The 17,861-nt window shown below is 30.0% G+C and overlaps 1 protein-coding gene across 1 annotated transcript in view; it reads left to right on the top strand.

Annotated features, from left to right (window-relative positions):
- Positions 1–17,861, top strand: part of LOC133324468 (cationic amino acid transporter 2) — a 102,147-nt gene that overhangs the window by 82,654 nt on the left and 1,632 nt on the right. The window contains exons 10-12 of the mRNA XM_061533302.1: positions 93–309; positions 2,540–2,638; positions 5,727–5,840. Coding sequence (XP_061389286.1) covers positions 93–309; positions 2,540–2,638; positions 5,727–5,840 — 430 coding nt within the window. The remainder of the gene's footprint in view (positions 1–92; positions 310–2,539; positions 2,639–5,726; positions 5,841–17,861) is intronic.

The following is a 17,861-nucleotide window of genomic DNA, read 5'->3' as shown; positions in this document are numbered from 1 at the left end:
TTCAACTGCTATTCTTTTTCTTCCTTTCTATCTCTTTCTCTCTCTCTTCTCTCTGTGTGTGTTTTTGCAATTCTCTCTGTCTCTCTTTTTAGATATGCACTTGCGTTCCTCACACCTGGACTTCCATTTATTCCGGCAATTGCCGTTGCCGTCAATATCTATTTAATATTTAAGTTAAGCATCTTAACCTTAGTTAGATTTACCATTTGGATGACCCTGGGCTTGGTGGTATATTTCTATTATGGCATTACACACAGTAGTTTGGAGCAGCCAAGCGATGAAATGGAATTGCGGGTGGATAAAGATTATGTAAGTATGGCAATTTAAATGATGATACTTTAAAATAAAACAGAGCCGGTGTAAATACGCCCTAGTGCTACATATTGTCTATTCAAACTCAAAATGGCAATACATACTATAACTTATATGTCAAAAATAATCTGGCCTGGATTTTCTGTTTAGAATTTACTTGACATATACGATATGGAATTGACTATGACCTACTAAAAAAGTTACCCAAGAAACAGCTGTTTTTCACACTTAGGTAAAATGTTAAAAATTTGGGCGTTTTTACGCTTTCACAATATTATTTTTTGACAGCAAACTTGAAATGACAAGTAAAATTATGATTTATCGTAAAATGCCTTTCTGTGTACATACGCCCTGTATAGCACTAAGTGTTTTATGAAAGCAGTCAATTAAAGTACGTTTAGATTTACGAAATTTACTCCATCTCAAATGACAGTACCGTAGCTTATAAAAAGTGTAACATAAAATCTGTACCCGGTTTTGTGAATGGAATATATTTGGAATTGACCATGACCTAATAAAAAGGTCAACCAGGAAACAGCTGTTTCGCCTCTTAAGTGTATTGTCAAAATATTTGACGTTTTTTACGCTTTCACAATAAAGAATTGAAATGACAAGTTAAATAATGATTTATCGTAAAATGCATTCTATGTAAATACGCCCTAGTGCTAAAGAAGGTATTTTATGAAAGCAGTCATTTAAAGATCTCAAATAGCTAAAGAAGGTATTTTATGAAAGAAAAACCTTTGTTTTTGTCTCGACCATCTGTCAAATTTTTCCTTATAATATTTCATATGGTTGGCAACATTGCACAACGAATTCCGGTAAAAAATCCACACAGGTATCAGCTGCGCTAAATGAACTTCCTATCTATTGTGCCATGGGCAGTACCCATAGCTTATATGTCAAATAAAATCTGGACCGGATTTTGTGAATAGAATTTAATTGACGTATACGAAAAAATTGATCATGATGCAATAATAAGTTGATGTATCAAAACAAAAACTCTTGTTTTTGTATCGAACATCTGTCAAATGTTTCTTTATATTTCATATGGTTGGCAACATTATACAACGTATTCAAGTAGAAATTACGTACATTATGGATGGAGTACCTATTTATTGTGTCGTGAAATTGACCATGGCCAAGGTCTATTAATAAGGTAAAACAGAGAAACCAACTGAATATTAGCTACCTATCAAGTTTGCTGTCATACAGTTAATCTCACTTTGACAGTTAATCGAGGCATCAGCTGCGCTAAATGGGCTACCTATATATTGTGCCATGGAATTGGCCACCGCCATGGTATATTAAGAAGGTCATCCGGGGAGACCAGCTGAATATCAGCTACCTCTCAAATTTGCTGTCAAAATTCATTATTGTGAATTGACTTCCGTTTTGAAAACGTAAAAAAAAATCAACATTTTTGACATTAGACTTGAGAATAAACAGCTGACTTTCGCTAGCTGGGTGACCTTATTAATAGATCTTGGCCATGGCCTATTAAAAAGGTCGGACAAAAGGGAAAAACAGCTGTTTTCCCCTAATTGAAATCTAATCGAAATAATGCATTTTGACAGAAGCTGATCTTCCTGGGCGTTTTTTTAACGCCTTGTATTTGACATTTGAGATCGAGTGGATTTCATAGTCTAAGATTGCGCATAGACTACTAAATTCACACGATTTCAAACGTCAATACGTCAAGAAAATGCTGTCACAAATGCAGTGGATTATATTTGACGTATACGCTATGGAATTGATACTAAGGTCAGCCTGGAAGGGAAAACAGCTGTTTTTTTCTTAATGGAAATCCTATCACAAAAATGCATTTTGATTTGCAGCTGATCTTCTTGGGTCGACTTTATTAGTAGGCCTTGGAATTGACATTTGAGATCGAAAGAATTTCATAGTCTAAATTCTCGTTTAGGCTACTAAATCCACACGATTTCAAACGTCCATTTCATAGCGTACACGTCACATAAATTCTGTCACAAATGCAGTGGATTTCGTAAATCTAAAGGCACTTTAAGTCCATTTTTCTCATTGATTTTTAATGTTGCATAAGGTCGTGCTTACATCAGTTTCGTAAAAAATATGTCATGTATTTGACATACCTACCTCGAAATCGACAATTCAAATCACACATTTTATTAACTAACATTTATTGTAAATAAAGTATAATGTTTTGATTCTAAATTATAATTATTATTTTTTTGTTCTAATATTACAGAGTAAAAATACCAATGTTGAAGAGAAAGCCGTATGGGATCAACCTTCCTTTATGAACCAAAATCATGAACCAGTATGGGCCAGTAAAGATAATACAACAGCAACAACAAATACAAAAAATACAACAAGTAAGTAATAAAATAAACATATATATAGTAGTGTTGGCGGGTTATAGTACGTTTACATTTAACCGGATTTCGTTAACCCAGTGGGTTTCAATTTCATATTTTCAACAATTTCAAAATTTATATTTTCTTAAGTTGCACATCGCTCTCCAGATGTGAATATGGTTGTTAAAACTTATATACTTAATATTAAATTAATATTATATATTAATAAATATAAATAAACTAGAAATTTTTTCCACAAGTTTTTCTATTTAAATTTTGAAAACTGAATGTTGTCAAAGTAAAATAAAAACATATATAAGAATGTGTCTATAGATCCCTATAAAACAAAGAAAGACCTAACCTCCACACTATCACCATACATTACACCGTTTACGATGATACTAGACTATCTAAATTTCACGTTTTATAAAAAAAACATTGAATGAATTTCGTGTAAACAAGTTAAAACAATTTCACACGCAGGGAATTATAGGTTGTCTTCCCCATCCTGCGATATAGTATAATATTGTACTACTTTTGCAATTTGTGCTAGAAAAACGTTCCTTTTACGCCAATAACTAGCAAAAATCGCAGCCAAACTTAACCTACTTTATGAGAATTTATTTGACATATATGCAAAGGAATTGACAATTGAAACCCACTGGGTTAACGAAATACGGTTAAATGTAAACGTATCATAAAAACAAAAATTGCGTTCTTTGCTCATATTTTGTGAGAAAACAAATTTTACGTAGTAAAAGTAAAAAAGTAGAAGTTATGACATAACCATAAAGCCATAAGACCAAGATCTATTCCAAATGGAATTCATTCATAATGGAATTCGATTCACAATAATGTATTTTGACAGCAAACTTGCCAGGCAGCTGAAATTCAGCTGGTCTCCCTGGATTATCTTATTAATGTCAATCAGATGATCGAACCAAACCTATGGAAATCAATGTATTCGACTGTTATATAACTATTAATCGAATACATTGATTTTCATAGGTTTGGTTCAATCAGCTGATTGATATTGCTTTATGGTTATGTCCAAGGCCTATAAATAAGGTTGGACAAGGAGACCAGCTGGATATCAAATGCCACTAAAGTTTGCTGTCAAAATCCATTATTGTGAATTGCCTTTCATTACGAAAATGTAAAGAAAAGCCATATTTTTGACATTAGACTTAAGAAAAACAGCTGACTTTCGCTAGCTGGGTGACCTTATTAATAGATCTTGATTAGTCTTAACTAATTCTACCTTAATTCTAGTAATTGTCAGGGATAACTAGATCGAAATAAAATCGTCAACGTTTGCCCACACACATATTTCATTATTTTCTTTGCTAAAAATGAATTAAAGAACCAAGTGTTGACAAACAAATAAAGAATATAGACAAGTAGTAAGTTTTTTTCTATTTTATGTGTTAGTTTCAGGTTTGTGTAGTCTGTTTCTTGGCATCAAGTCTTTCCTTTTTTGAAAGAACGGGAACAGATCTATAATAAAAATATTTTCCGTTCCGGGACCTAAAAAAATTGCGTATCTTACAAATTTTGCAATTTTTATACTCAACCCATGGTATAATAATAGAAGGTAACAGCAAGTGTTGTTGTACAAACAACGATACAACAACCACATGGAAATTTGTTGTTGTAAGTTCTACTAGTGTCAACTCATTTGACAGAAAAATGTAAACAAACAAACAAATTATCATCAAATTATTTTTATTTTGAAAATGAAATATTTTCGAATCCTCAAAATAAAAATTGAAAAACATGAATGAAAATCTTTCAAATTTATATTTCTATCGCTTCCACATCTTTCCTATAATTGAGCCATTGCCATATATATGTGTAACACATATGAAAATGCAGGGAATAGCGAGTTGTTCCTTGAAGAAAGATTTGCTTCCTCAAACTTTCCCAGCAGGCAGATTGAGTAAGTTGAATACGGGAGCACATTTAATAAAGAACAATTACAAATTGTATGCGTTCCCAATTTTCCTGTTGGGTGATTTTTAAAGACATAAGTTGTCAAATTCATATTGACACTAGTATTACGTTGGAATCAAATCAGATGGGACTTGCTGTTACCTTTTATAATTGTACCATGTACTCAACCATTATTCCTTCACCCACAAAACTACAAACTCTTCAATATTGACAGAACAAAAAAATGCCAACAACTTTTTTATTGATTACTGACTATCCAAAAACCCTGAATATTTTCGTGGTTGCCTGATGAATAACGAACATGAGAGACCACTCTATCAAAGCAGCAAAATTTAGACTGAGTGTCATTCAAAAAGTGATAGTGTGTACACCGCTTAATGTGACTGAAAACTTGAGAAGCAGCTGATCTTCCCGTGTAATATGTAAGATCAACTGTTTGTACAATATTGTGAATTGCAATTTTGTTTGGAAATTAATTAAAAGTATTAGATTAGATAATTTAGTATTAGATCACAATTTTTCTTAAAGCATGATTTAAATCACAGTACTTATAAAATGCAACACTGGTTTTGTACTAATTTTTGACTGGTTTTGACTGGTTTTGCAGAAAGTAGCATAAGCTGCGGTCACACCGTCTATGTAGCTTTATGAAATATTTTATTAAAAAAATCACGCCTTGTGGTAGCTTCAAAAATATGTTGTTGAATAATTTCTGCAAATGACGTGGTGTGTAAATGTAGCCAAAAACTATTAATTGCCAGGGATAACTAGATCGAAAAAATAATCCAAATATATTTTGATTTTAATAGTATGTTTACATTATACCGGATTTCGTAAACCCAGTGTGTTTAAATCGTCAATTTCATTGTATATATGTCAAATAAATCCTCATGAAGTGGGTTAACCCGGTAAAACTCCTTGTACATTAGAACTTTTTACCGGGTTAACCTACTTTATGAGGATTTATTTGACATATATACAATGGAATTGGCAATTTAAACCATTTGGGTTAACGAAATTCGGTACAATGTAAACCTGATATAATATAAAATTGTTACAGAAAAACTATTTATCAAATATTTGAAATGTTTATTAATTTTTTTTATTATTATTTTTCTCTTCCAGAACAATCAACAAACTATTCCACAAAACCGCAAAAGAACTCTAAACCAAATCCAGCAGCAACCAATACACACAATACAACAAGTGCAAGAAATCCGGGAATTGGTCAGACCGCTGGTAATTCGGGAACATTTAGTATGTTTGTGGATGAAACAGAGTTTCCAACGTGGGATGATTAAAATCCAGAATAAAATCACCTTTGTTTTAAGTATTATTAAAAAAATAAATAAAAACAACAAAATATAAAAAAGGAACAAAATAAATTCCATTTGCCACTCAATCCTCCCCTCAATCCTGAAACACATAATATAAATTAAAGGAACAAACAAAAAAAAATAACCTAACAATGTGAGAGCAATGCTTAGAATTATTTAAAAGTTAAAAACAAATTAAAAAAAATCCTAAAAAATATAAAAGATATTATTGTGTTAATGATATTTTATTAATTTAAATTCATTTTTTAATGTAAATATTTAAATTATTTAGTTTATTTAAAAACCAAAAAAAAAAATCCCAACACATATATAAACTTATACATATACTATGTATTTATAAATGTATATACATGAAAAAAATTAGTTTATTAATAACCCCCAAAAACTTAAAATTAAAAATAAAATATATACATTAGGTCATATATATACAAACATTTTTGAAATATCATCATATTTGGCTGAGCCAAAACAAACAAACAAACAAACAAAACTTCACATTTTAAAACACACAAAATTACTTTAACATTGTTTCCTAAATGTCTACAAAATAAATCTAATCAATATGACCTAAAAATTGTTTCGTTTCTTGTTATTTTTTCTTCTTTTCATAACATTCAAATTTGAACAATTTTTACATATTATACACTTATTAATATATAAATATACATACATATACATAAACTTATAAATAATCCCCCCAAAAAGAAAATGAAAAAAATTATACAACAAAAAAGTCATTTTTAAATGTATAATTGACTAAAAACATAAACAAATTATTATTAATATTATTATATATACATACATAGTTAAATAATATTATTATACAATTTACAATTTAATAACTTAATCGATATTAACAGCCTGTTTTTGTAAAATTCCAAACGAACGAATTCGAGTGACTTACGACCAAACCTTTATTTATGTTTATAATTTTTTTATGATTCAAAACAAAAATAAATGACATATTTTTCAAAACCAAGGAGTTTGGTCGTAAGTCACTCGAATTCGTTCGTTTGGAATTTTACAAAAACAGGCTGTAATTGATAAACAAAAAAAGCGATAAAGGGATTTTTTTTTGTTTTATATTACACAGATTTTGAAATTGTTCACCAATTTTGTAAATATTTTATTTGACAGAAATTCTTTTTTGTTTCATTTTATTAAATCGAGTTATCAAATTCTAGCTTTTTAGACTAGTATAAACATGCTGTAAAGATGATTTGTCAGCTGTTACTTGTTTACGTATACATACATTCCCCGGGTTTCATAATTTCTGAGTGAAATTTTTCAATCAAGATTATTCATAATTTTGATAGCAATTTTCGCTCCATTTTAAATGAAAACAATGCAGATTTCAGACTGAATGAGACTTGTTTCAAAATTTCTGCGGCAAATTTTTCAATTAATTTTTGTAATTTCTGAATTGATTTTTTTTTTGTATCTCTATTAGTTCACCATTTTTAATGTTAATACCGAGTTTACATTAGAACATTTTACTGGGTTAATCTACTATATGAGGATTTATTTGACATATATAAAATGGAATTGATAATTTAAACCCACAGGATTAATAAAATCCGGTATAATGTAAACGCACTATAAGTGTAAATCGATATCAAATACACCCCTGTTTATACATGCCTTCAGCTGAGCAAAACACAAATCTGAAAAGTATCAAGTATTTTAGAATTAATATTCATATCTAAGCCTATTAGTACGGTTATCCAGGAATATCACCTGCAAAACAGATGTTTCTCAAGTTTGCTATTGAAACGCGTTATTGTGAATTGACTTCCATCTTTAAGAGTCTAAACGCAACCAGAGAGTCACGAGTCAGCGTCATACTTTTTCGCCGGCGTGAAAACCAAACGAAAGAGTTAGCGTTAGCACAAAATGTCAATTGTTTGTTTTCATTTTCTGACAGAAAATTTTATGTTGTGCAAACCAAAATCAATTTATTATTTAATAAACAATAATGTCAAGGAATTTGGATAAAATTATTGAAAAAATTATTTTTCTTCCATTTTATTAATAATTCATTAAAAAACATCCACAATCTTTGAAAATATTTTTTTTTTTTTAACAGTACTGCCATATGTTTTGATATAAATTCTGATTGAAATTTGGTAGCACTGTTGATTTTTACCTAAAATATGGCAACTCAATTGAGAGCAAGAGAGAAATTTTGAGTATAACGCTGAGCAAAAATGAATAAAATCTATTCTAGCGTCATGTCGCTAGACGCGAACGTCAGCCGTCGCGATTTCCCGTTGCCTATAAGAAACACACGGCAAACGACTGTCGCTGACTCTAGACTCTATGGTTGCGTTTAGACTCTAAAACGTAAACAACGTCCAAATTTTTAGCCAGGGTGCGGAGAATGATTAAAATACGCCCTTTCTCACGAATGCTCATGGCGAGAATTCAAATGTTTTCAATTTATCGCGAATAATAAAAAGTTACAAAAAATGAACAAGCATTTGCAATCTCTCGCAAATGTTCGCATTGTACGAAAAATTTACAAACGATAAAATTTCGCTGCAATCGTCGTCGATTCGTTCTTTCGCGAGTATTTGTTGCCGAATAGCATTCTTTCGAAAAACTCAAAAAACAAATGTTCGCGAATGCTCGCGAACAGCGAATGCTCGCGAACAGCGAATGAATGTGTGTGTGTAGCAGAATGTGTGAGCATGTATGAAATAGCAAAACACATCCTCAACAAGTATTGAGTTCACGAACGTTTGATGATATACTTGTTGCTGGTCTGAGAATTCGCGAGCATTCGCGAATGTTCGTTTTCATTCTTAAGCGAATGTCAGAAAGAATTTCAACCACCAAACGAAACGAATGATCGTTGTTGTGTGCTCTCACTCGTTTGTTATGTGTGTGCTCATTTGGTAAAGCCCAAAGCGAAAAGAACGTATTTTGAATCATTCGCGAGCGAATTTTTGCGCAGCCTGTTTTTAACATTAAACTTAAGAAAAAATACGTTTTTTTTTTCTTCTAGAGTGACTCTTTTAAAATCTGGTGTAAATTTAGTACGTAGTGTAATGCAATAATGTAAAACCGATTAGTAACCGATTCATCAACTGACCGGCACTTAAATCATATCGAAATATGTATAAAGGTTAACATATATTTTAGGATATGGTTTTTTAAGTCGATTTAGAGAATATCGTCTGAAACGATACATTTCATAATGTATCGTGAAAAATCTATGAAATTCTTCTGTTAAATTTTTTGCAGAACATAAAGTCCGATATATCGAACAATTCTGCACCATTGACTCACGATTTTTGATTAGTTCCGGTTTTGCAGCAAATGAGAGATTCTATGGAATTGACAATTTGGATGTAATGGATTTACTAAATCCAGTATAATGTAAATGTACTATAACTGCGTCAATTAAATAGTATAAAAATTCAACTATGAAATCCATACAATGTTCAGAAAGTTTCTAAAAAATTTTAAATGTCCCTTCATTTTTAATTAGTCTGCTTTTCCACAGGCAGATTTTTATTTGGCAAATTTTTTGTTTTCTCTTTTGAAATTTTCGCTTGCTTTTCCATTAGCAAATTTCTCTTTGCCAAATTTGCGAATCAAAATACAAAAGAAAGAAAATAAAAGTCAAAAGGGTATTCATTTTAAAGATTTTTTTTTTAATATTTTATTTATTTTTTATATATTTTATTATATAAATTGCAAAAATTAAAAATTAAATTTCACTTGCACAAATTAAAGCAACAGGTTTGTAAACAAAAGCCGGCCGTGTGTCAGTAAAGCGAATAGGTTCAAAAGGAAATGTCAACAAAATTGTTTTCAACGAACAGAGCAGAAAGCAGAATTTGCGTGTACGGCAAATTGTGAACAGGCAAATTTTTGTTTTTCTTCCTCGCACCCCTCTCGCCTACAAACTTAGTATTTGCCAAATAAAAATTTGCCTGTGGAAAAGCAGACTTAGTTTTTTTCTTTTGACGGATGCCGTTTTTTTTATCCGGAATAATTTAAGGCACGTATAGACTATGCTTTCTAAATCGATACGATTTCTTATGCGGTGTACACACTAGCATTTTTGAATGACACTCTTGCCCAAATTTTGCTTGTTTGATAGTGTGGCCTCACATGTTTGTCATTCATCAGGCAACCACAAAAATATTTATGGTTGTTGGACAGTCAGTAATCGATAAAAAACTGACAGTCAAAAATGATAGTGTGTACACCGCTTTAATAGAGGGATCAAATCCTAGGGCGCGTTTAGACTACTAAATTGAAAAACGTGTTGCCAGTCTTTGTGTAGTGGATTTTTTTTTTAAATCGAGAATAAAACTTGTCCAATTTATCTTAATAAAATCACCCAGAAAGGAATTCAAAATGTTAAAATCTATGTAATATATATTCAAAAAAATCCCTTTGTTGTTTTACAAAATGTTACCAAACAAATTACTATTACATTTTTATTAAATATGTAAATGTTATTTTGAAATATAAATAAAATATTATTATATACATATTTTTTCTCTTCATCTTCTTCTTTAATAAAAAAAAAATAACATCCATTTATTTATTTTTTATATCTAACTGTATAAAAAGTATTTTTATTATAACCCAAGTATTTATATAATTTAAAAAATAACTTACTAATAATTGTATATTATATTAAAAAACCAAACACATACATTTCTAATCTTTGCTAATTGTACATTTGTTCTTCATAATATTTTAATTAATCAAAAATAAATCAATCAGATAAAAAATAAGTATATGTTTTGTTTTTGGATATATTTTTTAGTCACAGGGAGACACATAGACACATTTGAGGCATGCTTTTTTTAAGATACATTGTATGATATATATTTTTTATAAAGACATATCTGAAGGGAAAAATACATTCTCCTTTTTTCTTTTACAATAAAAGAAGCCAACTTAACATGCCAATCCTGAAGTTTGAATTGTGACATCTCAATTATTTTACATTATACAATCCTAACTATCATGTCATGCCTGAATTCCTCGTATGTGACTCCCCGCAATAAGGAGGGAAATAACATAAGAGGACTTCGAGCTTGGCGTGGTTAGTTGGCGTATTTTATTGTAAAAGAATAAAGGAGAATGGCGTCGAAAATTATGCTTGACTCTGATATTCCTTTATAAATTGACATTTCATACAAAGTCAACTTAAAAGGCCAAGCCGGGAATCCTCGTATGTATCTCCCCCTTAAGTGATTAGGGACTAAAAAACCAAAATATTTCAATCCAGTGTACGTTTACTCTACCCCTCTTATAGTGATAACCTACTGTATCATAGATCATGATCAACAGATTATCACGATAATAGGATATATGTAAAAGTACTTTAAGGTCATGTTTACATTCGAGCAAACTTCAAGTTAATGTATGATACAATAATACAAGACAGGATATCTTGAGATTAATATAATAAAAATCAACTCTCTATATAGAGGTTTGTTACGTCATATAAATATCTACAAGCTGTTGCGTTTTAATTAATTTCACTTTAATTAGACTTCAACGTTGTTTACAATAGAACTTTTTACCGGGTTAACCTACTTCATAAGGATTTATTTGGCATATATATATAATGGAATTGATAATTTAAACCCACCGGATTAACGAAATCCGACACAATGTAAACGTAGTAGCGTGGTAGCTAAGGACACATTTACACCCTATGCGTTCTAAGGAAATCATAATTTACATACATATACATAGCAATTACAACTTAAATGATGATTTATCTTAAAACGCGCACGGTATAAATGTTCCTAAAATGTATCATGCCATTGCTGTTTACATATGCACCTGTTATAAGGATTTCATTACAGTGAATAGTTGTTGCACGTCTATTGTATGAGAATATGTGAAACAAGGCCTATTAATAAGGCCATCCAGATCAGAGGTCAGCTGCAAATATCAGTTGTTTCTAATTTTGCTGTGAAAATCCATTATTGTGAATAGACTTCCATTATGAAAACGTAAATCACAATAATATAGTGATCAAATATTAGGGAGTTCGAATGTAAACATACCCTTAGAGTGAATCTCAAAAAACATAACATAAAAAGATGAACGTAAAACATCCATTGTATTTAAATTTGTATATTTTATGTGTTAATAAAAAAAATCAATATTAAATACAAAATCTTAAAAAAAGAAACAAAACAAAGCATTAATCATTTGTTGTTATTTATTATTATTACTATTATACATTTAACAAATTAAAAATTAAATACTGTTTTACATTAAACACCCAAAAAAAAAAAAAAAAATATTAATATATATACATACTTATATATACTTATACAAAAAACGAGAAAACAACAATATTTTATGCTAAACAATTTTAAATAAAACCAAATATTTGAAATCAACAGAAAAAAGAGAAACTATTTGCAACTTATACCAAAGAAAAAAAAACCAACCCCAAAACACGAAATGAAATGTTGACATTTGACTCAAAAAATATATAAATAAATAAAAAATAAAAAGAAGAGGAAACAAAACTCACCTAGTGATTATATAACAAAAAACTAATTATTATTTATTTTACAATCCGACATCTATTAATAAGGTCATCCAGCAAGCGAATGTCAGACGTTTTTTTTCTCAAATCTAATGTAAAAAATGTTGACATTGTAATGCATTTTGACAGCAAACTTAAGAAGCAGCTGATATCCAGCTGATCTCTCTGCATGACCTTATTATAAGATCTTAATACAATTATGTTGGCAATCAAGACCTATTAATAAGTTCATGCAGAAAGATCAGCTGATTCTCTAGTTAGCTGTCAAAATTCATTATTGTGAATTATATCACCTTATGAAAAAGTAAACAACGTCCACATATTTGACATTTAAATTGAGAACTAACATCTGTTTTTCGCTTTTTGGGTGACCTTATTAATAGGTCAAGTTGTCGATTTTAATTTTTTGTAGTTATCAAGTTAAGGTGGTTTTAGACAATGCGATTTGTTACATATTTTCTTTAATGAATGTTAATATTAAACAGAGGCCCGTAGAGACTATGCCATCTAAATCGACTCGATTTCTAAATTGAAATACTAAATCCTAAATTATATAAAATTGCCAGCCAGCTGTTATTTGTTTACGTATACATACACATTTCTCAGATTTCACAATTTTTGTTTGTCAATATTTTTACAATTCTAATAGGATTTGCTCTTCATTTTTTATTAAACGTCATTTACATTATAAAATTTTGCTGAGTTTACCTCCTCTATGAGGATTTATTAAACGGTATGTACATTAGAACTTTTGGCAGGGTAGTTAAGTAGGTTATACTTTGATAAATATGCAATGAAATTGACAATTTAAAACCACTGGATTTTCATAATCCAGTACAATGTGAATGTACTATTAGGCTACTATTTTAGAGTTTTTACGTATTTTAAGCGGAGAGTTTTAGGAGAAATGATGCTTATTTTTGTGGTGGAAATGCAGTGTTGTATTGGAAATTATGACGATTTAAATAATGATGTTAGGGAATAATTTTTAGTGGAAAAGTAAACGAACTCATGCATGGAAATATCAGCTGATTGACATGATTAAAGGTATGTGTAAACAGTTAGGCTACGTTTAGACTACTAAATCCATTCGATCTCAAATGTCAATTCCATTGCGTATACGTCACGTTAATCCTGCTCACAAATCCAGTGGATTATATTTGACGTATGAGCAATGGAAGTGACATTTGGGATCGAATGGCTTTCGTAAATCTAAACGTACATGTAGGGTGTATATCTGGTTTTATTTAATCGAGTCGGTTTAAAATCATATATGTAAATGTACTTCTATACATATGTAAACGCTAAGTAAATCCTTACATAGTGGATTTTATTTAATTGACATTTGACAAACAGTGTAAGAACCATATTATGTGACATGTTTACACAAAACAATATTATACGGCATTTACATTAGAACTTTTTACCGGGTTAACCTACTTTATGAGGATTTATTTGGCATATATTCAAAGGAATTGAAAACTTAAACCCACTGGGTTAACCAAATCCGGTTTAATGTAAACGACCTTTTAGAAACATTTTTAACCACCTTACACTTGAATAGTTAGAATTTTATTTTTAATTTATTTTATTAAAACACAAAAATTAGATATGCACCTTGTAACAAATAAACTTTTTTTGTAAATACACAATATTTTTTCTCACATTAAATGTTTCTTTTAATCCAAACAGAAACAAACAAACAAAAACGCTCATAAAACCCCCTCCTTCACACATTCTCAATAGAACGATCAGCTGATAACAATTGTTTAGTTATCAGACACCCACCCAAAAAATTTGCTAAACTACCAACTACTATGCAAATAAATACTAATACTACAAATAAACATATCTACAGACAACAAATCAAGAAAAAAGAATACTGCAATATTTTAGATACAAATTTTAAAAATAAACCGAAAGAAGTAAGAACTAAATAAATACAGTAATATTTAAAGTTTTATTGTGTAATTAAACAAAACGACAACAGTTTAAATAACAACAAAAAATCAGCCCTGTAACAATCTTCCACCAATAAACAAAGAAATAGTTATACATACATCACTAATGAAAATTTAAAAAACAGAAAACAATGTGACATTAGCAGAAAATGTCAAAGTGACATTTAATGAAATTCCTATATATTTGATCATATTTGGATGATAGCTTAATGAAATGTGTAAGAAAACGAAAATTTGCTGAACCGCCAACAACATGAGTATATTTATATTATATTAAATGATGATTTAGAACCGTATCATGTTACTTTGATGTGTCGCCATACAGCTATATTTAATGACTATTAAAATGTGACACGCGTTAAAAGTCATGACTTAAATTTGCAGAGTAAAACGGCATATACATTAGAACTTTTTACCGGGTTAACCTAATTTATGAGGATTTATTTGACATATATGACAATTGAAACCCACTGGGTTAACGAAATCCGGTTAAAAGTAAACGTACTATAAATTTACATGTTTTAAATCGATGATTCACAATTAAAAATCATTTATTTGAAATATATCAAATTATATACATAGAACTTTTTACCGGGTTAACCTACTTTATGAGGATTTATTTGACATATATGCAAAGAAATTGACAATTGAAACCTATTGGGTTAACGAAATCCGGTTAAATGTAAACGTAGCCTTAAAAAATTCACACGATCTTAAATATGGTTTCCATACACATTAGTATACAATGGACGTCAAATAAAATTCACTGGATTCATAAATATTATTTAAAGGACCTAAACGCTATGGAATTGACATTTGATATCGAGTGGGTTTCGTAATCTGAACACGGTCATAGAAAGGAAATTAAAATGGTAAAATTACATATTGTTTCAACACGACCTGTGTGAACATACCTTTAAACTTTGATTGTTGACAATAATACGGCATTTACATTAGAACTTTTTACCGGGTAGCCTACTTTATGAGGATTTATTTGGCATATATTCAAAGGAATTGAAAATTTAAGCCCACTGGGTTAACCAAATCCGGTTTAATGTAAACGATCTTTAAGTTCATCTAGGGCATGGCCTATAAATAAGTTCATCCAGGGAGACCAGCTGTATATTTGCGCCACTCAAGTTTTCTGTCAAAATGCATTATAGTGAATTGACTCCCATTATGAAAACGTAAACAAACTCGAAATTTTTGACATTAAACTTGAGAAAAAACAGCTGTTTTCCGATTTCGATTGCTACCTTGGTGATCTTATTAATAGATCTTGATTTAGGGAGACCAGCTGGATATCAGCTGCCTCTCAAGTTTGATGTCAAAATCAATTATTGTGAATTGACTTCCGTTATGAAAACGTAAACAAATTTTTGGACATTAGACTTGCGAAAGCACAGCTGACTTTCGCTAGCTAGGTGACCTTATAATAGATCTTAGACTTTTATCTTAGAGCGCTCGGTTTCAAATGTCAATTCCATAGCGTATTGTCACCTTAATCATATTCACAAATCCAGTGGATTATATTTGACATATACGCCAGGGAATTGACATTTAAGATCGAGTGGAGATTTCGTAAATCTGAACGTACTTTTAAGCTGTGTTTACATCTTTTTATATGTCAAAAAAATGCAGTATTGCCATAAAGCAAATCTCATTCACATGTATATAAATATATTTGTTGTAAATCACGGTGCGTTCATATCAGCAATAAACTATAAAGTTTTATTTTTGACAAAATACTCTACCAAGCAAAAAAAAAAATAAACAGAATGTAATAAAAATAATGCAAACCAGCAGTACTCAGCGTGTTATTTTAATTGTTTTCAAAAGACTGATTTATTTTATGGAATTTCAAATGGAATTATTTGATTATTTAAAAATAAAAATGTACCTTAATCAAAACTAAAAACACAGATACACAGCAAATGTCCTATGAAATTAAAAAGCAACAACAAAAACAGAGTACCATTTATAAAAGATTCCAATCAGAATGAAAAAAAATATTCAGATACGTTTATGACTGTCAATATCAAGGTCCAGGAAGATCAGCTGCAAATCATATGCTTCTGAAATTTCCTGTCATTATTGTGAATAGACTTTACAATATAAAAACGAAAATAACACGATCTATTAATAAGGTCACCCTGCTAGCGAAAGTCAGCTGTTTTTTCCCAAGTCTAATGTCAAAAATTTGGACTTTGTTTACGTTTTCATAATGGAAGTCAATTCACAATAATGCATTTTGACAGCAAACTTGAGAGGCATCTGGTATACAGCGGGTCTCCCTGGATGACTTTATTAATAGACCTTGGAAAATAACCTGCAAATTTTTGACATTTAACCGGAGCAAAAACAGCTGTTTTCTGGTCTCGATTGATTCTTGGGTGACTTTGGTAAACAATGTAAAAATCATTAAAACAATGTTTATACTATTTTTTTTCAAAATTATAATTCCAAAAACTGACAGATATAAACGTAGCCTGATATTTTACCAATTACAACCACAAACGTATAAGGTGAGTTCAGTAATAAATACACAACCAACTAAATATATATCTACTCTGACTAAATATTGTATTTTCGATAAATATAAAAATTTATTTATGTATTTTTTATTGTTATTTATGAATCAATTTACTAAAATTAAATACACACACATATATATAAATAACAACAAAAACAAAAGTATTTTTCCTATTGGTTTTTATAAAATAAAATGAACTACTTCAACATGATATTAAGAAAAATAGATAAAACAAAATAAAATAAAACCAAAAAAACTATAAACATTTAATTGAAATAAAGCATTTGTTTGTTAAAAATATGAAAGAAATGCGAACAGTGGTGTTTTATTTGAGAAAAGTGGGTAAATACATCTTAGGTGGTAAAAACAAGGTATGGTAGCTATTGTCAACAAATAGAAAATACACCTCTGTCTTGAGGCTTGTTATGTCAGCACATGATGTCAGCACATGATGTGCCGTGTGCCAGCATAAATAAATACAAATGCAACAAGTCATTGATCATTTGGCATATTTTTTATATTGTAATAAAGATTTATATTGTAATAAATATCGAAGGGGAAAGAAAATGTTGATACCGATTCATCCAACAAAATTTAAATTTTTTCCCTATGGATCTTGCAAAAGACATATGTTTTTATATTTTTGAAAACATCACACATACATTCAAACATTTTGTATATGGCTTTGACATGACAAGCCACAGCTAGAAAAATTGTAATTTGTAAGTTGCTATAGCCTACCCACAATCTATAAATAATGTCGACCAGCTAGCGAAACCAGCTGTTTTTTCTTAAGTCAAATGTCAACAATTTAGACTTTGTTTACGTTTTTATAATAGAAGTCAATTCACAATAATGGATTTTGACAGCAAACTTGAGAGGCAGCAT

The sequence above is a fragment of the Musca vetustissima genome, unplaced genomic scaffold (genome assembly GCF_032173495.1).
Source record: "Musca vetustissima isolate MV318-11 ecotype Yass unplaced genomic scaffold, APGP_CSIRO_Mvet_v1 utg17733, whole genome shotgun sequence".
Taxonomy (NCBI): domain Eukaryota; kingdom Metazoa; phylum Arthropoda; class Insecta; order Diptera; family Muscidae; genus Musca; species Musca vetustissima.
This window is presented reverse-complemented; position numbering and strand designations above follow the sequence as displayed.